Genomic DNA, 27746 nt, shown 5'->3' with positions numbered 1-27746 from the left:
GGTGTTGGCTGCAGCAGGCGTGCTGGACAGGTGTTTGTTTGAAGGAGCACCTGGACATTCTCCTGCGACACGGCCGAAGAGTAATCAGGAAGCGACAGGGTGGCCAAATCTCCTCATACCCAGCCAGCACTGCCGAGTGGCGTGTGGTCGGGGGGGGGGGGGGGAGGGGGGGGTACACCACGATGATGAACCCGCTGATGGCACGGTGATGGCATCCTGGCACCAAGGCTTGGAACATTTTGTTTTCATTGGGATCTGATCTGTATATATCATTGGATTTTTTTGTAATCGTAGGTCATACTGTTTTTCAGTTTTTTACAGTATTGCAAAGTTAACACGGTGTTTTCTTCTCAATCATCATAGTTAAGCAGCTATTTGCTTTAACTATACATCTTGTAAGAGTGTGAGGGTCATTTAGTGGGGAGAATATTTCAGTGAACTGTACATGGCTGAGATGACAAAGCTTTTCTTGACTAGATCTTGCTCTCAATCCTGAGATTTTGTGTTTCACACGTGTGTGTGTGTGTGTGTGTGTGTGTGTGTTTTGGGTTTGCCAGTCAGCTGTAATTGAGCTTGATTGGAGTTTGACGGTTTCATCTTTTGAGTTGTCATGCGAGCGCCTTCTGACGGCCTGGCATCCTGTGCTTCCAGAGATAGGCTTCAGGTTTGGGAAGAAGCGGGACGGACAATGATGACAATTAGAAACACAGTTTTAATTATACATTCGTCTGGATACACGCCTAGTACTTTGATCCAGAATCAGAAACATGTAGTGCTACTGCACAGATAAAACTTTTGAAACTTTGTAAGTGGAAGATCAATTTTTTTCTATATTATGCTTATTTAAGTTTCTCTGCTGAATTTTCCACTCCGAGTTGTGCTTGCTGGCAAGGAGTTGCTGTAAACGAATGCATGAAGCTCTTGCTGGCATCCGTCTTGCGTGTGTGTGTATAACCAGCCTTCTCAGATGCAGTATTAACAGGTTGAATGCTTGGAAGATGACACTGCAGCGACTTGGCAGCATAATCGCTATCGCATAATTTGGCTCCCGCGACGGGCCATTTGTGCAACATTGATGTGTGCCTGGAAAAATACGGACCCAAACCTTTAAAGAAACACCCAGCTCAGTCCCTGTCACTGCAAATCGGTTTGTGTTTTACATAAAGGATTCTTCTGATAACCAGCAGTGTCCGTAGGTCATGTGATAATGGCAACAGAGGGGATTCTCGTGATGGAATGTTCCCTGTGTGTGTGTCTGTGTGTGTCTGTGTGTGTGTGGAATGGAGGCGACAGATTATTTGATCTAGCACAGCGCTGCCACAATATCAGATTTTCACTACCTTGTTGTGGTGTATTTTCACTGCACTGTTTTCACTTTCACTATTGTGGCCAACAGAATTGAGAATAACCGTATTATTGCAATATCTATGGAAAATGTGAACCAAAGAATTATAATGCTACTAGTCAAATTCTTCTTTATATTTGTTTGTGTGTCTCTTTTTTAAGCAAAAGAATCACACTCAAAATACGAGTGTAGTGAGGTGGACAGTCTGTGACCTTAACTGTATAAAGAACAGGTACAAGACTTAATGGATGGTGAAAGGCCAACCAGGCCTGAAGCCCACTTTTGCACTTACTGTCAGTCGGCGCTGCCTGCAGACTTGGGTCTCTAACCCCCGTATTTTTTCACTAAATCCTACAGTGACACCATTAATGTTTCTTTTTGTGACGTCAGGTTCATTTGCAATGTTATTTATTTTTTCCAGTTTTTATCTGACGCCACCGATTTGAGTGATATAAATGTAGCTGCAAGATACACCAAACTGCATTTTTCAGTTCAGAGTGAACCAAAGTTATAAGTGCAACAAAATATCACGTCGGTGGATAGCTGCAATATACACTTTTTAATCAAATTTAAATGAATATTTCAGATATGTCATACTTGGGTAATTCATTTCCAAAAACTGGAAATAGACAGCCGCAGTGAACACTTAGATTGACAAACAAAGAAAACTGATTTTTTTTCAGTCAGCAGAATCCTTAATACCAGTCATCGCTAAAACAATAAAACAACCACAATTTTCGTATAAATGTAAACAATATGGTTTACTTTAAAATGGCGGGATATTTCCGTAGGGTGTTTCACTTATTTAACTTAATTTGAAAAGAGAAAAAAACCAAACCACGTACGCACAGAAAGAAAACACTTTTTGGCTAATAAAATAGATTGTTACGTTTTGGAACAGTAAACTCTTCTGTCCTTCAGTTTGATGAAACTAACAGGTGTTGATAGAAAGTATTGTATTGCTATGTGTTGAAGTAATTGATAGCTTTTTATCGATATGTGATGTCATTGGAAGTCAGTGTGTGCCAGTTCCTTGTATAATGCTGGTCCCAGTAGGCGTCTGGGGTCTCTATGGGCTCCAGCACCTCAGATTAAGATGAAGATTAAGCACTGGTGGAAACCAGTGTTAAGAAACATTCCTACAGCTAGTATTTTGGAGTGTGAATTAAATGGTTACTGGTGTTGGGTTGTTTATGATGTTATCATATGTGTATTAACATAATATCAATGTAAATTTTTTTAAATATCATGGTTGCCGTCAATGTCAGTATATCATGGCAGCGCTAAGGTAGCAGATGTAAGACTGGACATGAGAAACCTTACATCTGCCTTCCCAGATCTCATGAATTTGAATTCTTACATACAGGGGATCCTACTGACCTGTGGCTGTCATTGTGACGCATCTGCATTTAATTTTACATTTATTGAATTAGCAAATTTTTTCCAAATTGATGAAGTGAGGATCAGAGAGCTGGGTCATTCTGTCCCTGGGGCAGCTGGGGTCAGGGCTGGATTCAGCTTGGTTTGATTGGGGGTACTGGGAAACATATTTACCATATAATAAAACATGACATATTTTTCCAAATGGATGTACTATAACAATAGTTATACTCTATTACACTATACTATACTATACTATACTATACTATGTTTTCAATAAATGTAATTTCCTTTCATTCAACCTTTATGGTTTTCAATGTTAACTCATCTTTACTGGGTTTTATTTGGTTCTTTTATTGTTTACTGCTATTTATATAATGTTTTACTGTCTCTCTCACGTAGCATGTGTGTCGGAATGCTGTAAGGACATGAGACATTGTAGAGAACGAACTTTCACACTAGGGCCGTGACACACTGTGCATAACGCTCAGGAAATGCATCCTTGTAGTTTTTAGCTTGTTTTCAGACACTGCAGAGGTCTAACTGGGCCCAGTACAGTTTTCTCGTGTTTGTAAGAAGTGCCATCGGGGGCAGAGCCAGCTGTGATATTTGAGTCGGTGATAGGTTGTGTTTTGTGGATTAAAAAAATGGTACATTCTAAACCATCTATCAACCCAGTGCATTGAAATCACGATCACAGACTAGTTAACTTATCTAGCTACCACTTGCTCTCCCTCTCACTCACACATACACATATATTCTTGTCTGTTTTTGTCGATTTCGCGATAATATTGTCAAATCGCACAAGCCTGTCACAGGTACACCGAACTGAAGTCATGTCTCAAGCACCAGCAAACCCCAACAATTCAGTACTGCAACAAAAAGGTGCTAATACTTATTTGCCTGTTAATGACAGTTAATCCATCCATCCATTTTCCAAACTGCTTATCCTACTGGGTCGCGGGGGGTCCGGAGCCTATCCCGGAAACAATGGGCACGAGGCAAGGAACAACCCAGGACGGGGGGACCAGCCCATCACCGGGCATGACAGTTAATGACTGTTAGCTATTCAATCCAACAGTTGTCCCAACTTGCAAAAAACCTAAAGATTTTTGTTAACCCCATCAACCAATTCAATGTTAGTAGAATGATTAGCAGAGAAGGAAGCTTCTCTCTACTCTGTACTTTCTGAGTTACAAATTGTCAGCCAATCTGAGGTATGTATTATATAGCAGGGTGTAACAGAATCTGGGGATGGGGGGTAGCCCACCCCAGCACCCCTCTAGATCTAGCCCTGATTGGGGTTGGGAGCCTTGACAAGGGCCCACCAATAATATGATCACCGTAGAATCCAAGATCACATCGCTATGGGCACAGATCTAATGGCCACTGAATACTGAGCTCGTCCATATAGATGTTAACCCTCCTTCAGCAGTTGAAAAGTCACAACACCTAAATATGTAATATTACATGTGGGAGCGGCAGGTCTCGTTAATTAAAGCCAACATATTATTAAATCACTTCGATGTCTGTGCACAATGGCTGTGCCATCATGAGCGAAGTAATACCGGTATTCACAGCGGAGCCAGTCAAAGACCAAAACTGGGCCATCTGGTCTCTCAGTAAGTCACAGAGGGGGGCAGGATAACTGGCTGGGTAAAGCTAAATGAACCCAAGATGGTGGCAGGGAACAGGGGTCAAGGACCGGATGGGTTCAGATCAGGACTCCCTGGAGAGGACAGCCTTTGACAAGAAGAAGAGATTTAAATGCGTTCGACAGCCGCCGTGGCCCAGGGCCAAGACTCACAGCCTGCACTGTCATTGCTGTGAGCTTTTAAAGGCCTCTGGCTTGATTAAGGGAGGCAGAGCAGCTGGCCCCCTGCTTCATCTGCCCCAAGCGTGACGGACAAACTGGAGCCACCCGCTGTCCATGGTGCTGAATCCCCCCATGCTGGAGGTCGGCCGCCGTCCGTGGTGCTGAATCCCCCCGCACTGGAGGTCGGCCGCAGTCCGTGGCACTGAATCCCCTCTGCGCCGGAGGTCGGCCGCAGTCCGTGGTGCTGAATCCCTCCTCGCCGGAGGTCGGGCACATTCTGTGGCGCTGAATCCCCTCTGCGCCGAAGGTCGGCCCCAGTCCGTGGCGCTGAATCCCCTCTGCGCCGGAGGTTGGCCGCAGTCCGTGGTACTGAATCCCTCCTCGCCGGAGGTCGGCCGCATTCTGTGGCGCTGAATCCCCTCTGCGCCGGAGGTCGGCCGCAGTCCGTGGTGCTGAATCCCTCCTCGCCGGAGGTCGGCCGCATTCTGTGGCGCTGAATCCCCTCTGCGCCGAAGGTCGGCCGCAGTCCGTGGCGCTGAATCCCCTCTGCGCCGGAGGTCGGCCGCAGTCGGTGGCGCTGAATCCCTCTTCGCCGGAGGTCGGCCGCCGTCCGTCGCGCTGAATCCCTCCTCGCCGGAGGTCGGCCGCCGTCCGTGGCGCTGAATCCCTCCTCGCCGGAGGTCGGCCGCCGTCCGTGGCGCTGAATCCCTCCTCGCCGGAGGTCGGCCGCAGTCCATGGCACTGAATCCCCTCTGCGCTGGAGGTCGGCCACCGTCCGTGGCGCTGAATCCCCACCGTGCTGGAGGTCGGCCGCAGTCCGTGGCGCTGAATCCCCTCTGCGCCGGAGGTCAGCCGCGGTCCGTGGTGCTGAATCCCCTCTGCGCCGGAGGTCGGCAGCAGTCGGTGGCGCTGAATTCCTCCTCGCCGTAGGTCGGCCGCTGTCCGTGGCGTTGAATCCCTCCTCGCCGGAGGTCGGCCGCCGTCCGTGTCGTTGAATCCCTCCTTGCCGGAGGTCGGCCGCCGTCCGTGGCTCTGAATCCCTCCTCGCCGGAGGTCGGCCGCCATCCGTGGCGTTGAATCCCTCCTCGCCGGAGGTCGGCCGCCGTCCGTGGCTCTGAATCCCTCCTCGCCGGAGGTCGGCCGCAGTCGGTGGCGCTGAATTCCTCCTCGCCGTAGGTCGGCCGCTGTCCGTGGCGTTGAATCCCTCCTCGCCGGAGGTCGGCCGCCGTCCGTGGCGTTGAATCCCCCCGTGCTGGAGGTCGGCCGCAGTCCGTGGCGCTGAATCCCCTCTGCGCCGGAGGTCAGCCGCGGTCCGTGGCGCTGAATCCCTCCTCGCCAGAGGTCGGCCGCAGTCCGTGGTGCTGAATCCCTCCTCGCCGGAGGTCGGCCGCTGTCTGTGGCGCTAAATTCCCCCGTGCTGGAGGTCGCCCGCTGTCCGTGGGGCTGAATCCCCTCTGCGCCGGAGGTCGGCCGCTGTCTGTGGTGCTAAATTCCCCCGTGCTGGAGGTCGGCCGCAGTCCGTGGCGCTGAATCCCCCCAAGCTGGAGGTCGGCCACAGTCCGTGGTGCTGAATCCCCCAGTGCTGGAGGTCGGCCGCCGTTTGTGGTGCTGAATCCCTCCAAGCTGGAGGTCGGCTGCCATCCCTGGTGCTGCTGGGTGTCAGACCCTAACTAACTGCTCTTGCTTGTCCAGTAAACTTCTGGTGCCTGAACGCTCTACAGGAACCATGCAGTAAGGTGGCTTCAGGTGCTTATATGTTTTATATTATATTGGTTCTGATGACCTCTGAACACTCATAAGTGTGTGTAGCACTTTCAAAGACATATTGACCAAAATTCACAAATAATCTGTAGGCAATTTCTTTGACTTGAGTAAAAAAGAATACTCTTGCTAGACTGCTGAAGATAAAAAATAATGTTATTTTGCATATTTGCCCAATCAGAAATATTAATCTTAGTTTTTGTTCATAGGCCAATTCATTTATTTTCTTCTTCTTCTTCTTCTTCTTATTATTATTATTATTATTATTATTATTATTATTATTATTATTATTTAAGTTTAATGTAACTTATGTTCCATTTATTTCTTATGGAGATAATTGAAATAGGAACGCATGACATGGACTGTATAATCTGATCAAAATTACTGTTGAGTTGTTAAGACAGTACAGTAGAACTAATTGGTTTTAATTCAATAGCTCTAAGCGGCATGACTCATAGCTCATAATGGAGCAGCACACAGATCCTTGGGTAACACTGTTGTGGTTTGAATCTGTGCGTGACCCGTACCTGTGAGTGGCACGTGTGTGAGGACACTATCGTCTCGGCTTCCCAGGCTCCGAGCTGCGCGTCTCTCAATGCAGTCGGGAGACAATCGGAGACGGAAAGCAGAGTGCGCAATGAGAGCGATTTTCAACACAGGCTTTAAGTCTCTTCACTGGCAAAACAAGTGAGAAAACACACTGACACGAGGAACCGGAGTGAAATAATGAGGCATCATGTTTTCATGCAGGAGAAAACGTTTCAGTGTAAGACATTTTCAGTTCAGTCAGTTTTTTATTTTATATTTACACCTGATTTTCCCAAACAACAAAGACTTTTCTTGGGTGGGGTGGGGGGGGGGGGCACCTGGCAAACTGCTGTAGAGCATCGTGATACAGCGTGGGGGTGCAGAGTCAGCGAGGCAAAAACCGAGGAGGTGACAGGAGGAGGTCTGCAGCAGTCTCTGCATGTCTGGGTAAGGCCCTGTTTGTAGCCCTGAAGATAACTCACAGCACGACAGTGACAGGCCAAGATATGTAAACGTGTACAGATGAAACCAGTTCAACTGATGTGAGCCAATAACATACTTCTACTGAGTTAATTCCAGCTTCTTCTGGTCGGTTCTCTATGAAAAAGCAGACATGCGGTCACATGCATCCGTCCATCTTCTTTGTGAGGTCACAAGAATTTCATTGAATGTTTAGGTCCGGTTCTGTAGGTGAGGGGAGGTTTTAGAGGGTCTCATCCATCTTTGGCGTGGAGGGGGGAGGGGGGGGGGCTTTCTCTGCAGTGTTCATTGCACTCTTGTGTACAGCTGGACAGATGGGATATGGTGTAACTGCCGAACTCTGGGCCACGCACTGGCATGATGAGAAGAAGCAGGCTTGGGGGGGCCACAGTGGGGGTGTTCCATAAAACTGCATGAACCTACTCCATGCTGGGGCTGAATCAGACGAATACTAATACATGGAGGTCCCGCCCCCGAAACATGGTTTAAAATGCCCATTTTTTCCAGCAGTGTTGTAGACTATGTTTGTCTAACACCCCCCCCCCACCCTTTCCTGTCCCAGGTTCTTCTGTGACCCAGCTGAGGGCTGTGGACCCGGACGAGGAGCCACTGGTGTACGGGGTGGTGGGAGAGGAGGCCATGAGATACTTTGCAGTGGAAAGCAACACTGGAGTGGTTTGGCTGAGGCAGCCCCTGGATAGGGAGGTGAGGGTCCGCACTTGGGTATTCGTGGGATTGGAGCCAGCATACCTTTTATAACAGTAATTATTATGACGTTTAACAAACTGCCCTTGTTGGTTCCAATCCCAGAAGGAGCATTTCTCTTGTACCGTTGATGGTGGCTTAACTTAAATATCCTAAGACTAAGAGATATAGACAGGATGTGGTTTGTTCAGTGCATCCCTATAGGGATAGATTTGTCACACAGCTGTTGGTCAACGAGCCATGATGTCATATCTGTGTAGCTTCAGGGTGGTCATGTGTAAGTTCTAGTTATCTTGGGTGAAGGACTACTGGGGTGTTTCTCAATATGTATACTTTACCATACCTCTAGTGTACCCATTTTACGTTATCTTCCATTGCTGAAGACCTGTTCCAATAATCAAGAACAAAAGTACAGAGGCCGGTAAAAATCCCCCAATGTCGTTCTTGCCCCGCCCCAAATATGAAGGATACATCGTTGCATCCTCGCCGAACGAGACCAATCCCATGATTCACTGCACTCCTAGTTCCTTCTTGGAAGGCAAGTTTGCAAGACCAATCTTACCAAGTACGGTCTTAGTCTTCTTGGTATTGAGAAACATCCCCTGCTTATCTTCCTGATTTCTGGTACTTGTATCCTGTTTCACCATGATGCTTTTAAATATGCTGCTTTTTTTTCAGACCAAGTCAGAGATGCAGGTGGCGTTCACAGTCAGTGACAGCCAAGGGGTGCGTACCGAGACCATGGCTTGGGGTAGCGGCTGGGTTACACAGCACCAAGTTCTCACGCATTTACGAGTTCCAGAACATTTTATTCCTCCTAATTCTGGATCAGTTTATCCCGCCCTGACATCCAGCGCACAAACTGCTATATCATCTCACACCATGGTAGCCATATTTGATTTGTTTGCTGAAAATAATAATCAGTCACTATCAATGATTTCTATATATTCCATTCTAGTCTTCAATATAGAGGAAAAAAAATTCCAAAATGTATATTTTAGTTTTTCAACCGATTTTTTCAAAACACCAGCTGGTGTTTCATAGAGCTCTTGTCAACAGTATCAAGGTTTCATGACGAGTCATTTTAATATTCATTTTAACAATTGATCAGTTTCTTACAGCAAGGCCCTTATTTAAAATTCATATGCCGCCCTAAAATGACTCACAGTTCACATTCTCTCAGGTGGGACGTCCTCTTACAGTGAGGAGCCCTACCTGTGACTGACCCTGACACCCACTTCCTGTCTCTGGGAATTCCCCTGAGGGTGACACATGGCAGAGGGCACAGTGACTTTAACACACACATGTCCGTCACTCGCGCTGTATTTCCATAAGCAGGGAATGCTTCCTGCGTCTCGGCTGTGTGAGAGAGGCAGCAAGACACGCCGATCCATCTCAGCCGGTGAACAAGGATGGACCCAAGGGGTTATATGGATAATTAACTAATGAGTGGCTGTCTGTGTCGAGAAAAACAGCAGGACAACCCACACAGTATTTCCAGGCTTATAAATACGCCACATGAAGCCAGGATGCATTCAACCATCAGTAATCCTGCATACAGACTTTTACATCAGCAGCCTGACTTCTGCTTCTTTTCCCAGGTGGTCAAAGACACGGTGAACGTGCAGATCGGGGACGTGAATGACAACGCGCCCACCTTCTACAACCAGCCTTACAACGTGCGGATCCCAGAGGTACCGATCCCCCGACCCCGGGCGTCGCGGCTAACCTGCACCAGTACTGTCCTGGGCTGACACTGTGACATACGGGTCGCTTGTGGCTCACTGTCTGGATTAGCAAAGGGTGGGATGCGCATAGCTGAACCATGTTTTTCCGGTTCGGACCCATAGTTAATGGAAAACTGGTCAGTTATACATACAGCTGGTCATCATATTGTATCCCTGTGATATTCTGAATGATCATTTTAAAATAATTATTATAATTCCCAAGTTAAGCTGGCATTGTATGTCATGGTGCCCCATTTACCGTAGTAAAAATAGTCCTAAAAATGGTCCTGCAACCTGAGAGACCTGGGGGTCTGAAATGCTTTGGTCCGCTCTGCTGCAAATACTTAGAGGCAGGAGTGTAACTTTGATCAGAGGTTAGCAGACATCATGTTCCTTTCGTGGGCTGTTTACAACAGTGACAGTGTTGAATGCTCCTGCCCAAACTGTCCAGCGGTATGAGAAGGTTGCATTAAGACAATCTGTGGTACTTGTACCTGATTTTCCTTCTGTAATATATCCCCAGAGAAACTTTATTCATCCCTTCCGCTCCTTCATTCCTCATCCCTATATCACATGTTCACTTCATCTCTCTGTTCTCCCTCCATTCCCTGCTGTGTTTACTTCCTTGTACACTTCCTGTTTTCTCCTCTGTTCTTCTCTTCTGGCCCATTCTTCTTCTCTCTTCCTCCACTCTGCCTCTTTTTGTTTTTTTTTTACTATTGCTCTTCCGCTCTCCTTCCATGTTAATCCTCAGCACAAAAGGATCTGGCACAGGAAAGAGAAAGAGAGAGAGAGAGAGGGGAAGAGAGAGACCTTCAAACGGGACTTAATTTCTCGGGCGCGTACGAACTACGCCACGCTGTGCTTATACTGCCAGCCCGCTCCCCACCGCCCGCCCGCCCGCCTTTACACAAACTTCAAAGTCCTCCTCCACCGCTGCTGCCTCAGCCGAGGAAACTAAATAAACAAACATGAGGGGTGGGGTGGTGGGGGGGGGTGTTTGCAGGCCCCCATTGCCCGTCGCTGTGCCCAGGATGACAGGCTGAAAATGGTCAATCTCTTATAGGCCTTTGAAATCCAGTAAGGCTGCTTCTCTATCATACATTAAATGTATGATACAGTATTTCCCTGATTGACCCATCAGGTAGAAATGATCACTCTTTACTCTTAAATGGTTTGTTATGATTTTAAAATGAAATTACAAATATTTTTTTTACAATTACAAGTAGTCCTTGACTCTAAGTAATCCGTTCCACAGCCTCATATGTAAGTCAAATTTGACTGATGTTGGACTTACCTTCCCATACTATTCAGCACCTTAAAACACACAAGCCAAAAACATACCGTGAGTATTACTAAAGAACGTATATTGAATAGATAAATGATAAAGTGTGAATATGCATTTGGGTGTATATACTGTACTGTATCACTCAATTCTGTAGGCCTTGATCTAAAGACTACGGTCTGACGCGCACAGTCTGAGTTCTATTAGGATGCGGCCAACCCGCTTTTGCTAGTTTAACAGTGGAAAAATATTTGCATTGCCAGACGTGGTCCAAAACAGTTATAGTTGGTTTCATAATTATTCATGGGTGTTTTTGGCCTGTATCGTGCTATAAACCAATCAGAGTTTCGTCTCCCAAAATCCCTTTAAGAGCCGGATGTGCTTGCACCTTGGCAGATTGCGATTATAATGGCATTTTTGCATTGTAGTGGCAAAGAACACTTCTCTGCAAAGGTAACGGATTTGCTCGTGCGTGTAGCGAAAGCGGGCGAGAGGACCAACTATGGCAACGGCAGGATTCCACCAAAGCTCCCTGAGCTTTATAATTTAATAATAATGATGTATAATAATATTATTATACAGTACTGTACACTACTGAACTCTCTTGAATGAAAGGTATTCTGACATATTAGCCTAATTATCAAAAGATGATATAGCAATTAAAAAATATCATGTGTCACGGGATGACAGAGCAATGAAAAAACAATGAAAACAATGAAAAAGCATAGGCTATTGTTACAATATCAAATCATGTACCTGTACATAACTCGTAATAAGAAAAATGTTTTAATTAAGATATTATTTTGTGTATGAATTGTTTCTGGAATTCTTAAACTCTTTTTTTCGGATAACTGAAACCGCAATTACCGAAACCGCAGATTCAACTAATTCTGGTGAATATTATGACTAACTATTTTGACACATATCTCTTAAAATATTTTAATCCACACATTAACGATCTTTGGCATTGTAACCTTTTTGTTTTTAACCTTTTGTATGTTTGCGCACTGCTATGCATCTCTATGTGTGTAACAGTCAGTGTACGCTCACTATGCACGCGACTCTGTAATCACATATTACTGTCTCGATAGCACATCTTTTAAATAGCAGTGAAATCTTGCACCATTTACTTCAGACCAGGTTTTTATTGGTCAAAAGCACAATCGCAAGTGTTAACAGTGCACCTGACTCCACCTCATTTTAAGCACGACACGCTGACGGTCGCTCAGATGGACGCAGGTAAATTTGCTAGTTAAACACAGAGGCTAATGCTGACAAGGACTTTTGCATTGTGCCTAGCGCCGCTTTAGCCGGGTGTAAGATAGGGGTCTATATATTCCAAATATTTCTTGGGTAATTTCAGATTTACTTAAGTCGGTTTTAGGTTGTTCTTGCCGCACTGTGGGATGTGATGTGGGAGAAGCTGTTCTTTCAGCCCATATTTTGACATGCTTGAGTGTTCTGTTGTTAAAAAGCTATAGACAGATAGTTAAAACTTTGTCTAAAGGTGTTTAAATTGACCCAGGTGGACAGGTAGATTTCTCACTTGCTGGACCATGTTAAATGACACACAGGAAATATGCATCATTCTTCATGGGGTAAAAAACGGCTGATTATTCCGTTGTTCCCCCGCATCTCTGCCCCCGACCCAAGCTGCATGTCCCCGATTGGTACAGCTTCATTACCCACCCGACCTTAAGCATCCTCCGCCAGGGAGAGCCGAGCGCCACATCAGTCCATCAAGCTGTCACTCGAGGGGATGCCGCGGTAATGGCCCAGTCGCGGGGCGAGCGGTCGTCGCGAGAATTACAGCCGCGGTCACTGCAGGTGCGAGACAAGGGCGGGACACGTGGGTCTGGTCCAGACAGAACCAGAGCCAGAGAGGGTCACAGCGTTAAGGGCATTACTGCGGGAGTCAGGGAGAGAATCAGATAATGAAATGTACACAAAGCTGCAGGGGGATATGAATGTGCTATAGGTGCAGTATAACCAATAAATATAAGGGGCAAGGCTTGGGTGTAGCACATATGAAAATAGAGTAATGCATTAGTTTCCCACGTTCAGTGGGGTTTGGCAGACGAGTCTACGTGTTGGTGGGTCGTATGGTGAGACAGCAGCGAGACTGTGTAAGGAAACGATCAGTCTGCATCCAGTATGCAAATATCGTTCCAAATATTGAACAAGAAACTGGCTGCGATCTGTGTGTGTCTTTTTAGCATCTGTTTCTTTGTGTAATCCTACACTAGCTGCTAAATTCGGAGATGCTAATCACTCCCTTAATATTTCCGCCTCCCTGCTTCTCACTCCCCGGCTGTTCTCTGACCAGCCCTAGTTCGGTCGTTCATAAAGAGTGCCCATCTGAAGGTGGTCTTTGCTTATAGGGTGTTCAAAAGGGGACACTGAGTTCCAGACACCCTAAATACCCCTGCTATCTGCAGTGATAGCGTTATCATCTCTCACTGAAGATTAGCACCATTTCAAAGCCTTCTCTCATCCAAGAACATTTGGTTGGATTTCTGAAGCCGGTGTTTGATTTGGTTGTTAATTTCTGCACACTGTTCCCAAAGGCAAGGATGAATATCCACATCTGTTCTGTTTTCCCTCACAGGAACCCAGTGATAACAGTATTGCAGAAAAGTGTTGTGCTATGTAGCCATTACTGTCATTAATGTGATGCGGTCAATCTTTGAGTGAGACTGAGATCGATAATGTCCTCTGAACTAGAGTGTGATGATGCCCACTGTCAGTACTGCGATTCACGTAGCCCCGGCATAGGCGCTGATCGATGTCAGTGCTGGGGTCATCTTTCCCTCCAGTTTGACATGGAAGTTAGATGAAGTTGAGACATTCTGGGAGGATCTGAGGTGGGGTCCACCGCTGACCCTAGGAGAAGCTGAGGAATGAAAGAGATGGAGGAGAGAGAGAGAGATTCCATTCGAGTCTCCCCATGTGTCTGCATGAAACCTTTTATCTGTCTGCCTGGATTAGTTACATTTATATATCTGCCAAATAGCTCCGTGGCATTGGGTGGAAATGATTATGTTGAGGCTGGACGTTTTTCTTACCTAGTGGTGTCATATCGAGGACTTTTCCAGATGGATCTTATTACCGTCAGCCTCAGCTTCCAACATTACGGAGATGGCTCTATTTATGAAAACTGCTTGGATTAGGGTTATGTACACTTGACAGATATTATGAAAGATTTTGACTTTGAATTCTCATACCTCCACATAGTAGGGCACATATATATGTACATATATACAAACAAAAATGAATGTGTGTGTGTGTATATATATATATATATATATTTTGTTTTTTTTTTTTCCACTGTATTTATGTATTTTTTCCAAATCTGGTGTGATTTTCAATATTTTTTTTAATTAAAGTTTTTAATTTGACCTTTCTGTTAGTTCACGTGTTATTTGCTGGGAGAACTAAAAAGAAAAGATTTTATCAAACTTTTAGTGGTGGTTTTATTTGCGAGGTAGTGCAGCATAACCCCCCCCGTTAGCGTTCACGGTGGGGAGTTGTGAGGATGTGTTTAATTGGCGACTCTGTAAATAACATGCACGCCTCGCAGATGCAGCCCTAGCCGCGCACGGCACTGGCATTTCCGGCTCCGCCCGCCTCCCGGTCCACGCCCGCCGCTGACATTACCCTTCTGGGCCCACCATGGTCTTCCTCTGCTCTCTGCTGGTCCCTCCGCACTGCCTGCTGGTACCAGGCCTCCCTTCCTGTCTGCTCCTTCTTTTCACTGTCTCCCTCTTGCATCCTGGCGAGTACGTCCACCTGCATTGTCTCGCATTACATTTCTCTCATTCTGATTCATCAGTACTTCAGTAATTAACATGTCAACCAGACGACCTGCTGCTGTCGCTTTTGCTGCATTTTGGATCCAAGATCCCCTTAATAAGGAGAGACGAATAAATCCAGCCTCGTTTGGCCTCGCTCTTGTTTGACACGTTGGTGGGAAGAGCTGTTCCGACGGGCCACTCAGCAAGACCCCTCATCGCAATGTGAGGGATTCACAGTCATTTCTTGCCAGTCCTTTGGGGGGGATTACTGTCAGTGTGATAATGACGGGCGTCATCCGTCCTGGGACTCAGAGCAATACTTGGGTACACAGAAGCATCCGCGAGTTGAAATACTTCGAACTTGGAAGAAAACATTTGTGTCAGCTATTTAAATACTCAAATCTGACTTGGGAGGGCCTGCTTAAAATAAATCAGAGTAATTTTGGCCTTTTCAATAATCGTGATGCATTCACCTGACAGGTTTTAGAGTTGCTTAATGTCGCTGTCACAAGAAATTCCCGAAGACCTCCAGAAAAAAGTAGTTGAAGCCTGAAAGGGCTATGACACCGTTTGGAAAACTGTGGGGCTGTAGAGGAGTTTCTCCATTCTGCCAATGATCAGGGCGCAGAATAGTGCATTCAGTCAGGAGGAGCTCGGAATGTCATGCAGGGATCCGCTGGATTCTTTTGTCTTACATGATGGTCGGTGATCATGACATCAACATCGGAAAGACACTGACACACCTGCTAGAGCATCAGATTGATCAAATACATGAACAAGAATGCAAGAGCACCCATGCTCGTAAATTCTGAAAACCTCTGTATCCCACAAGAGTTCTAGGACAAAGGGGTGTGGACAAGGGGGTCAAACTTTAAGCTTTGATACAAGTTGTGGGGTCCTGCTTTTTCCAGTAAGAAGGTTCCGCCGAAAATTAAGTGTAATGCTGGTGGTGCTATGGTTATGGGGTTGTTGTATGTCAGATATACGTGCTTTTATTCATGCCAGTTATCAATGAGATTAAATTGATTTTTACTTGAGTCAGTGATCCTTAACACTAAGAAGTTTCTAGATGAGCCTAGGCAGATTCCAGACCTAAAGCCCTTGGAAATCATGTGCCAAGGCCTGAATTCGGCAGATTACAGTATAACTGTAACTTCCAAATATCACTTTAAGAAATTGTGCATGTAGGAGTGACCCCCCCCCCCCCCCAGTGCCTCGGGAGGCTGATCAGCAAACAGGAAGCGCTTGACTGCAGGCACCGCTGCTGAAGATGTCATACCGATTCTTTCAGCGTAAAGTGACACACTTTCACACAGGGACTTTGGCTGATGTATAACTTTCTTGACTAAACAAGAGCCTTTGCGTATCGAAGTGTTATTCTGTCAGTCTTTTCTCTTTTATCTGCCCAGTCCTGGCTGAAGACATTCCGTGACAGAGACATGAAAATGTGCCAAAACCCTCTTTTCACTCTTACCATGCTGTGAATCTCATGCACGTCTGTTGGTACAAATGTCGCCCAAGAGCGAAAAGTGTACACAAGACAGAAGTGGAACTGGCTCTCTTATTGCAAATTGCTCAGCTTGGTTTTGTCCTGAGGTATGCCGCCCCCCCTCCCATCCCCGCCGTCTTCCTCCTCCCTTCCTGTCTTCTGACGTTTAACTTGTCCATCGTCTTCTTCTGCGTGACAGTCACCAAAGCCCACTGAGCAGAAGGAGCACCTTGTCGGGACGAGCGCCTTAAACGGCCTCGTCAGTGAGGCAGGGCCTCATTTGAGTGGCCATCAAAGGCCGTCAGGGTGGAGCCGAACGCCTCACCCAGCCTTCGCAGATGCCATTAAACCTCGCACCTCCTGGATAAATCAGCCTGTCGTTCTGTCTTTATTTTTTCCACTCTTTTGCATCCCCCTTTACCCCCCCCCCCCCCCCCCCCCCCCCCCGCCAAAGCCCATCTCCTGACTTTTTTTTACCCTCACCTTCCCTGCACGTATATGCGCCGGTTATGTATTCTGACAAGGTTGTGATAACCTGGGAAATCATTTTGTCGGCTGCCAGTCTTCCAGGTCCAGCACACAAAAACTACAGCCACCTCGTATTTTCTGTTTTTTGGTAGGGGTGGGGGGGGGGGGGTCTTCTGCTAGCTTGTGAGTCCATTAGGTACTGAAGGCTTTAGTGAGAAGAGTGAAATAAATAGAGGTTTATAAATCCCTGACTCAAACCATTAGGCTGCCCACGACAGAATCCATCAGCTTCAAGGGACCCCGGTTCCTCTGTATGCAAATCTCTCCCTCTTTTGTTTTTCCTCATCCCTCCATCTCTAACCCCCCCCCCCCCCCCCCCCGCCTCCTCCTTCATCCAGCCCCCTCCCCGAACCGTGGCTTGATTTGCGTTAATAGAGCTTTATAGCTCTCCCAATTTGCTCAGATCTGCTTTCGCTGTCTTGCCGGCACGGAACTTACCAGAAAAGAAGGAGAAGGAGGCAGTGAAGGAAAATTTGTGAAAACATTTAAACAACATAAACAAATCCAAACTCGAAAATCATACCCTTTCTCATGAAGGTGAGGTATTATAAAAGCAAGGACTATTTAAAAATGCAATACAAAGCCCCCCCTTAAAAAAAAAATGTGGGAAATTAAAAAAAAATCATATCCACAATATTTGACAATTTCAATCTCCTTGGAAACACAGCTATTCTTCAAACTATTAATACAAGCCAGACAGCCTATAATCATTAGTCTTTCATAAGACCCGGAACGTGGTCCGATCATCTAAGCAGGCATGAAGGTACAGTCTTGTGGCTTCACTGACGTGAACGTCTTGTCCAAATTCCTAAGTTTAAAGAGCAGACAACTCTACTCAGAATTCTGCAAGCAAGTGGAAAAAAAGACATTTTTGTAATAAGCCTCCAGTGGTCCTTTCACCTCCTCCAGAGACACTGGCACCTTCTCTGGGGGAAACATCACAAACAAGGCAAGCCGTGTGTCTGCACTTTCTCACTTCTTCCACAGCTCTTCAGTGGTTTCGGGATTAACTCTGACTTTTGTTTTCAGCAGAAGTCGAGGTGCTGTCCTGCAGCGAGATCACCATAGTACGACGTAGACAAAGTAAAGTGACAATGGCCCATACATTAGCCAGTACTGGGTAACTTGTCTACTGATTGTTTTATCCAAAGCAGCTTAAAAGCTCAGGTGCGTGATAGGGATTTTGACCCATTATGATTGGCTTTTGCTGTAGTTGAACTACATGAGGGTGAATCGCAATACCAAGAACACAAAGGCCATGCTTGTGATCTTGGCAAAGCCGGCCTTGCTAACTTACCTTCCAAGGACGAACTTGGGGCGCAGTGAATCATGGGATTGATCTTGTTCGGCGAGGATGTAATAGATGTATGCTTGAATTTTGGTGCGGAGCAAGACCAACATCTGAGGATTTTTATCGTCCTCTGTACTACTGTTCTTGATTATTGTAGCTGGTCTTCAGCAACAGAAGATAGCGTAAATCAGGCATACCATAACGTAAGTACGGTCAAGTACGCATATTGAGATTCACACACTTAATCAAAGCATAGTCCTTCATGAGACTCAAAAACCAACAACCTCCAGGTTACCAATTCATGTCCTCAGTGACCAAACTAAAAAAATAAAAAAGCTTTCACCCAAGTTGAGGAGTGTTTAGCTTTTCTCTGAACAACCAATATACACTTTTAGTTTTCTCTGGGATCTGATCTCTGAGCTAGAACCCCCTGCTGTCCAGACCCCCCAGGCAGGCCTGTTGTGCAGCCTATCATCATACAACAGACCGACACACCCGCAGAGTGTGTCGGTCTGTACATAGTCATCAAGCTTATTGTGCTATGGGGGAGTGAGATACATGCTCTGCTCAGACAACGTGGTATAAATCACAGAGATGGGTGCGTGGATAAAACCGCACATGCTGACTTCTACAAAAGGCTTTATATAAAAGCACAACCCCCAAATCACATGCATGTCTCTACCCTCCCCGTGTCTTCAAATTTTAACTCCAGGAAAACTTAGTAAAACGAGCTCATCATAGCTGATACCCCTCTTAGTGGTTTTAAGAAGACTGAGAAGATAGAAAGTATCAGATGGTCAAGTGGCTCACAATTAATGATCAGCGCAGCTGGACTGAGGCTGCCAGTAGCCTCTGTCTGCATCTACTTGTGTGACACAGTTAATGGAACAGCGGCATTTATTGAAAGGGAGAGCTGTGGCTTATAACCTTTACTCTGGTTAACAGCTGCCCAAGACGTTATGGACCTTGGCAGGTATTGGAAGAAAATAACATTCAAAAATTTATTTAAATTGAGGCAGTTTGGCTGAATATATGCTTTGACTCAATATTATCTGGAAAACTGCCAATTTTAGACCTTAAAAAAAGTGTATCAAGGTATATGTACTTCTCATTGTAGTAAAAAAAAGTAAAAAATCATAATGAAGTAAGTAAAGCCAAAGGTTGTGTTGAACCTGATCACAGACACTTTATATCTACAACTTTGAAAGAGACCAAAACCATAGAGTGCCTGGGGGGGGGGTTATTATTATTTTCAATGCTCAGCACCTCTTCCTCATTTGTTCATCATTGAGGGACACAGAAAAGTGTGAATCTTTCGGGGGATTGAGGGTCACAGCAGGCTGGCTGAGAGCAGTGTGTGGGGCAGGCTCTCCTACAGTACAGCTCCACCAGGGATTTTTACAGATTGCTGATGAAGACCTTGCACTCTGTTACCTTTCGTTCCTGATCCAGGAATGTATCCTGATGTTCATGCTGACCAGCATGTTAGTTTCTTAAAAGACACTGCACCGAACAAAATGGAAAAAAGAAACAGTGGATTGAAGGAACTGACATCAAACAGTGGTCATTCTAGACCGTTTCAACTGGGGGGGGGAGAGGGGGTGCAGACTGGGGCCAGTTGTTTTGTTATAGGTTCCAGATGCATTTGACCTTAATGTCCTCCAAGTATTGCACTAAATTTCCAGCATTAAGATGCACAGGAGAATTTTGAAGACCGATAAGTTATTTATGCAGCGTTTTGCAGTTACATTTTACAGTTTTTACAAATATTGCCATTTCTGCTTCTTCCACAAGCTTCATTATTTTGTTTATGTTCTTAAATTTGCTTTTCACCGACTGAAACGACTTGACCACTTCACGCACCCGCATTGAGTCCATCAAGAAAATCTTCTTACGTGTGTGTTTTGTCTGTTCCCAACGCACAGAATTTTAACTCACATATCCATCCATAAATAAAAGTAATAATAATACATTTATTTCAGACCCGAATAGCATTCGTATTTAGGGGGACTGCCGGGGGTGCCATGCATGTTGTCACAGGGGCACTGCCCCCCCAGAACCACACCTCACATCAAACCTTTATTCCTTACCTTTTTTATTTTTCTCTCACCCTCGTCTTTTATCCTGTTTATCTCTCATCCCTATATTACCACCAAGAGTATGAGCTCTTGTTCCTTCTTTCTCCTTCTCTGCTTTCCTCCTTCTGTCTCTCCGTACCTCATTCCGGATCCGCTTCCTGTTTGTCCGCCCTGTGTGCCATTCTGTTTCTGCACACACTCGGAGTGCAGCCATGCGGCGCCCAAGGTCGGCACCCCCACCCCTACTCAGGAAATCACGCGGGTGGGGCTGCCGCCCAGCAGCGGGATAGAGATGGGGGCAGCGGGTCAGCAGGGGGACAGAGGTGGGGGGTGGAGGCGTGGATGTCAGGAACTGTCAGACTGTGGGCCGGGTGATGCCCAAAGGCGGATGGCTGAGCCATCATTGCGTCAGATTGGCTGGCGGGGGGGGGGGGGGGGGGGGGTTCACTTGGAACCTCTGAGTGGATGGGCTATCATGTGCAGGTGGTCAGCGACTAGCACAAACTCAGCAAACCCATCAAAGCCAAGAGGATTCCCGTCTATGCAGAGAGCAAGATTTTTTGTTATTGATCACAATTAAACTTTAAAAATATTTACATGCTGAATCCCTAATCTAAAGTGTGTGAGTCATTCACACTCATCTTTACCAGAATGTATCAGTTTACTCTAGTTTTTAAAATGAGTTTGAAGTCACACTCAAATTATATAAGCTCATTATTTAAACAGTTGATATTGCCTCTGGGGTAGTAATAAAAGAGTGTTCTATTTAATCCAGGGCAGGAGTTACACAGATGGTGGAAAATGACACATAATTTTAATATACCTAAAAGGTTTAGGTAATGTCGATTGCTCTCTATAAAAAAATTGCAATTCATTGTAACTTTTTTCTTTTTTCGAAAAATTCTCAAGCTTGTCGAAATGACCCAAAGTAAACATACAATTTTTAGGCAAGTGTGTATTTCGTTTGTATCTTCTCTTCCAACCGGTAGTTTCAGTCAAGATTAATCTCCAAATAAGAACAAACAGCTTAATAGTACAGCCTGCTCAGTATTTGTTTTGAGTACTTTCTGTTTGGAGTAAAACAGGAAACTGCAGATACTTCTTTGTGCAGAATAATTCATCAAATGATTGTTATATTAAAATGGGTCGAATGGGACCTTACAGAGGGTGTAAAAAACAATAGAGTCATGTGCCAGTCAGGGGAGTGCAAAATAATTGTAACTGCCAGACTTTTATAACGTGATCACCGTACAATGAAGTTTTTCGTGATCACCAGCCAAAGAAGATGGAAGAAGCAGTAGTGAGAAGATAGTAATTCACCGGCAATGATATGCCAAATTACAGGGGAGACTTTCAGAAGCTCCTGACAGTCAAATGCCACCACTTTTCAAATCTGCAACACGGCTGAAACACGACCTTAACTCAGTAAGTCACACAAGCTAAAGCATCAAGAATGGCCATGGACACGTCTCAAGACTGATTTTGGGAAGGTCTTGTGGACAGATGAGATGAGAGTGACTCTTGACAGACTAGGTGGGTGGGCCCATGTATGGAGACCCTCTTCAAGCACCTTCAAGGTAGTGGAGGAGTGATGGTGAGGGCTGCAGTTATCAGTGACGAACCTGTAGGATCTTTACGACTTGCGGATGGTGTAAAAATTAACTACAAGATATACCGTCAATTTGTAGAAGACACATTCCAACACTGGTGCAAGAAAAGGTTATGGTATCCATGCAGGACAATGCCCTTTCCCATGCATCAAAGTATTCCATAGATTGGCCAAGAAAGGCTTGAAAGGTGATTGGACTATGACCTGGCCCCCTACATCATGTGACTCAACTCCCATTGAGAACTTCTGGACCTTACTAAAGTGTAGGATTTACCAAGATGGCAACCAGCACACTTCTCAGAGCAGCATCTTAGCTGCCTCATTTAATATAGGACGTGATCAAATCAAAAACTTGACTGGCTCAATGGACCACATGTTCATGATGGTCATTGAGAAGAAAGGTGTTAATACAAGACATTAAACTTGGTGATGTGGACTGTGTAATACGACCAGTAGTTTCCTATAGACTGAATCAGCAAAACTGTTTTTATTATTTCTTCTGTTGATGGGGAAGGGGAAAAAATCCACTTAATTTATGATTGTCTAATAATTTTGCCCACTGTATGTCAAGATTCGCGGGTGTGCAACGGGCAGGCTGGCCGAAAGGATCAGGCAGGCAGGCGGAATACGGGGAAAATAGGGATTTATTAAGGGAACCAGGGAAACGGAGACCAGGAAACATCTGACATAGACTAACATCAATGACGGACGAAAGGCAAGGCAAGATGTGGACTCAAATAGACAAGATTGGGTGAAAATAATCGGACACAGCTGGGCAAGATCAGGGAAGCACACGTGGATAATCAGGGGGCGTGGCACACACGAGGATCGGACGAGCAAGGCATGACACTGTAAATCAAGTCTTTTATTTTTGTTCGAGACTAATATTTACCCTCTAAATAAGTTTAGTTGGAGCAAAAGAAAACTTCCGAATTCACTTTTAGAAGTCTACCCAACCCTTGTTAAAAATTAGCTCTTGGAATAGTACTTGCCTAATAATTCTGCATAGGATGTATAATCACAAGTACTCAACAGGCGGATCAACACACTTTTTAATTCCAACCGCATGACCGATTGCAAATCTAAAACCTATTTGGCAAATGGCTCCAGAAACAGAAGCCTGACAACCACTGCAAGTGCACTTAATAAAAGATTTTTATGCATAAGACCTCAATAAAATAAAAATAAAAAATCACTATAAGTTACAATACACTCATGCACTGCATACCGCCATATTGTCAATGAGGGTGCAACTGAAATTGAATAAAATACTGTTAAAAAAAATCCCAAATGAAAACAATTTTTAAAAAAAATCTTCAAATAAATAAACGGTAACACTTTACATTAACTGCACCTTCATAATGATTTTATATCGCATTCATAAAACATTCAGTACGCCTTCATAATGTATTCATTAAGTATTCAGAAATCATTCATATACATCATGTATGTATACCTTTACATCCTAACATCCCTTAACAGCTGTGATATACATTAATAACAAACATTTTATAATAATAACAAACATTATATTTGTATAATCATGTAATGTTTGTTATTCATGTATATTCAAACTGTTGTTAGGATGTTAAAGTGTACTTGCATGCTGCTTATGAATGTTCTATGAATGCATTATGAACACAATATAAATACACTTAATATAAATACACTTCATATAAAGTGTTACTAAATAAAAGGCTTGCATGTGCAGGTTTTTAGCATGATTTACCCTTTTAATAATCTTCGCTCTGGCGATGGTGAATTGAGCTCACTGTGGTGCCCGTGGACATGCTGAAGCATGTTCGCTGTGCTATTTGTCACGTGACCTCAACTCTGTGTTACAGCGAATAAACCCTAACCTTAACCCTAACCCTACCGGAGCTCCACTTTACGTCCTTATAGATGACGTGTTTCCTGTGGAGTTGATGTATTTCGGGTGGAGCTTCACTCTACAGGCGTCTGCAGCTAGACCCTCTTGAAAACTAACGTTCGACGTCGACGTGAATACGCAGTGACATCTGACGTTGAAATGACATCGTGAAATCAAATGTAATATTACACCAATTTTTTTTCCGCAAAAGTACTGTGAAGTACTCTTAAAGTAGCGATTCATTTTCCACACCAGTGGGTTTAAATCGCCATACATTTACATTGATTTTTAACCAATTCGCGATTCATCGTTAAATGCCTACTTGATAATGATAATAAGCAACCCTATTATATGTTTTCCATACAGTACTTTTTAATCATCATTTAGGCTTTACTATATAGCCTAGGTGTATATAGTAGACTATACCATCTAGGTTTGTGCCTATGATGTTCGCAAAGTGAATCACCTAGCGACACATTTCTCTGAACGTATCCCAGTCATTAAATGACACGTCTGTATTTTTATCCTGTGTCTGCCTCCATCTGGCTTTTTTAAAATTGAAATAAACCATGTGACCTCAGCTGTAGCATGATACACTAAATGGTAATGGTGTGATGTTCATGGGCCATTTGTTTGCAGGAACTACACACTCACGTTCACTTCCCTGCACAGATTTGTTCTTTTTGTTCTTCTGCTCGTCCTCAGAAATGTGACTCGAAAGCTGGTTACCTCCTTGTAGCCAGTGAGAGTCAGTCAGGCATGTAAGGGTGTGATGTAAGCGAGCATATGATTGGCTGTAAACTAAACCTGGGACTAAACATGTACGTATTGATTGGCAGCAATCTACAGCTTTTATTTGTGTGGACTCCACATATATGCTCCTAAAAAACAAGGATGAGAGACTCCCTCTTTCGATGACTTGAGTGAGGGAGTGGCTGAATGAGAGGCTTCGAGACGCTACCTTGTGGCCATGACTGAACGAGGGACTTGAAGTTGTTGAGTGAGTGGATTAGCAAGAGAGTCTCTAATACACCCACTCTCTCATCCACTTGATCTGCTACTTCGGGTCTCGTTCTCATTCTGAATGAGTTGGTGAGTGAATGGCTACCTCTTGGTCACGACTGAACGAGAGACTCATACCTCAGTCGTGACTGAAATACACACTCTACTGGTGTAGTATATAGCCGACATGCACCAACTTCCTGTATGCTGCAGTTGGGTTTTAGAGACGAAAATGTTTCATGATTTGTAAGCATTTGGACTTGTTAGTTGACTATGTTATGAGCTGTTTGTGTTAACAACAAACATGGGTAGCTAAGGTACAGTGTTTCAAAGACTTGCACTATAATTCAATAACAATATATAATAATATACAGCAATATTATTTCTCTCACATGACTTACGTTGGTGGTATTTAGCTTCCTCCTTAGCACTATTTAGCCTGAACTGACGCGGTGTTCATCTAGCCTTCCAACTAGTAAAGTTTTGGAGAATAGAAAAAATTCTTGTTAATTTTTATTGTCCGTGTGAGTTTTTTTTTTTTTTTTGATTTTATACATAGCTTTGTTGTTTTTTTCAGTGTATGCGATAGTGAACGTGAGGAGAGTGTGACGTTTCTTGAGGAGAAGGCGTGTCAGAGAAGCAGGCGGGGGCCCATTTTTGGAGGCAATCAGCTTGGCATTGTGGGTCCCTCCAGCAGCCCCCTCGCCAGCTATCATTACCGTGGGGCACCGCCTTCAGCCCCTGCCGCTCTCAGCTCGGCACCGGATGGAGCCCGCCTTGCCGCAATCACCGGCGTCTGCCGTGTGCCGCTAGGCCTGCGGGCGCAGTGGCCGATTGGGCAAATGGCGAAGAGCCGTAATCAACGGACAAGCTAATGACGAGCATGGTGAGGGCGTGGGGGGGCGGCAGGCAGGGAAGCAGGCCGCGGACGGCGAATACGAGCGCCGGCCTCTAATCCTCTCATTTCTTTATCTGGCACACTTTCCATAGAGTCATCTGAATTTCACTTTCTTGTCCCTGTTATGAGTAGCTATCCTCTCGTGCCATCAAGTCCCACACCTCCACCCTCCCAAGAGGCTTTTTGATGTTTAATTAAGCCTTAGTACCCCACCCCCACCCCCCTCCACAACCTCCGGAGAGTGGAAGGAAGGAGAATAAGAGCAGGGACAGCATGGTGGGGGGGGGGGGGTGCTGCAGATAGCTTCTTAGCTCACGTTTGCACATGTACCTCCACGATCCTGCACGTCCAGGCCTGCGTGATGCAGATGTGCAGAGAACAGTGCACGGGGACCTTTGCCGTCTCTTCCTTGATTACATTTTTCATAATTCTTGCTTTCTCATTCACCAACTGCTGAGCATATTCATGCTCCCTTTCTAGTGATGTACAGGACAGTTTGATACTGGGGGGACACAATAAACAAGTATCTCTAAGTGTTTCTCCTTTTTCTTTGCAGTCCTTCCTGTTCCTCCCTTTTCTTTGCAGTCCTTCCTGTTCCTCCCTTTTCTTTGCAGACTTTCCTGTTCCTCCCTTTTTCTTTGCAGTCCTTCCTGTTCCTCCCCTTTCTTTGCAGTCCTTCCTGTTCCTCCCTTTTCTTTGCAGTCCTTCCTGTTCCTCCATTTTCTTTGCTACCCTTCCTGTTCCTTCTTTTTTCTTTGCAGTCCTTCCTGTTCCTCCCTTTTCTTTGCAGTCCTTCCTGTTCCTCCCTTTTCTTTGCAGTCCTTCCTGTTCCTCCCTTTTCTTTGCAGTCCTTCCTGTTCCTTCTTTTTTCTTTGCAGTCCTTCCTGTTCCTTCTTTTTTCTTTGCTGCCCTTCCTGTTCCTTCCTTTTCATTTTCCTTACCTCCCATCTCCCATTTTTATTCTACATCTCTAGAAAGGTTCCTCTTTTAAACAGATCTTCTTGGTAAGTGTTGCACCACACACGCATACATGTAGCTACACAGAGTTCAATGTCAGCATTGCTTGTACCACAGCCTTGTGACCCAGGCAGGTGCTTCCCAGTCCTCTGTGCCTGATGTCTTCCACAGAGCTCATGTAGGCTTCGCACTGCTCTCATTCTCCACCAACATCTGGGAATTTTTCTCCACGTTCTCCTCCAATGAGAGAAAGAGCCACCTGAATGCTGCTTTGCCTTTAATTTAGTTTATTTTACTTTATTGTGTCTGATTTAATTAAATTTCTTTTTATAATTATCTCCGTGTTGTAATGAACGTTTATGGAAGACTCGTTTGCCTAGCATGTTAATAATGAACAATAATAGATGCAGTGCAGAAAGAAAGTGCCCCCCTCCCCCATATTCATGTTCACACCCCCCTCATTCCTGTGTTTCTTGTGGCCCGCCCTGCCTCGCTGCTCGCTCTCCTCCGTGCCCCCCCCATCATCCCCCATTCCCTCTCCCTGTTCTCTCTCTGCTGCAGCGTCACATGAAGTGATTGCAAACGGAGGCTAACAGCAGGCCTGGCGTTTTTTCCGCCTGCCTCACACCCTTCCATCTCTCTTTTTCTTTCCCTCTCTCTTGCTCTTTTTCTCTCTCTTGTTCTTTTTGTCCCTGCTGTGACTAACCCTCCTTTCCCCTCTCTCTCTCTCTTTCTCTTTCTATCTCCTTTTTCTTCGCCTCTATACCTCTGGCTTAATAGCATTCAGGAAGTGCCCTTCACCTGGTGTTTTTCCAGAGAACGCTTTAGCGTTAAGTGATGCGTCTGTGAAGTTGATCGTCCCGTTCATCGGGGTCACATTATCGGCACTCTGTAAAGGTGGAGAGTGCCTCTTGCGGACTGCCAAGGAGGCCGCTTATCATCGAGAATCAGCATGTAGGTTTAACTGATAATAGGGTTGAGGGAACAACAGCATGGGGGAGACAGTGGTGGGGGGAGGCTAGCGTGACCTCTGAAGGATGGCAGTGAAAAAAATTTTGGGAGCAGAGTAGGATGTGTGTGCCCGAACTATCGTTTGGGCTTGGGAAGGGTGGACACATGTGTGATGTGGCATTTTACCGGTTTACTACGCACTGCCTCCATCTTTGTTTGCTGCAGAGGAAGGCGTGTTTGTTCATCTGCGTG

General features: G+C 45.2%; 1 protein-coding gene across 1 annotated transcript in view; it reads left to right on the top strand.

The window, feature by feature from the left end:
• Positions 1-27746, top strand: part of cdh23 (cadherin-related 23) — a 188409-nt gene that overhangs the window by 36921 nt on the left and 123742 nt on the right. Inside the window, exons 5-7 of the mRNA XM_049007874.1 lie at positions 7873-8015; positions 8694-8741; positions 9617-9709. Coding sequence (XP_048863831.1) covers positions 7873-8015; positions 8694-8741; positions 9617-9709 — 284 coding nt within the window. The remainder of the gene's footprint in view (positions 1-7872; positions 8016-8693; positions 8742-9616; positions 9710-27746) is intronic.

Source organism: Brienomyrus brachyistius, chromosome 3 (genome assembly GCF_023856365.1).
Source record: "Brienomyrus brachyistius isolate T26 chromosome 3, BBRACH_0.4, whole genome shotgun sequence".
Taxonomy (NCBI): domain Eukaryota; kingdom Metazoa; phylum Chordata; class Actinopteri; order Osteoglossiformes; family Mormyridae; genus Brienomyrus; species Brienomyrus brachyistius.
Note: the sequence above shows the minus strand (reverse complement) of the source record. Positions and strands in the feature narration are given on the sequence as shown.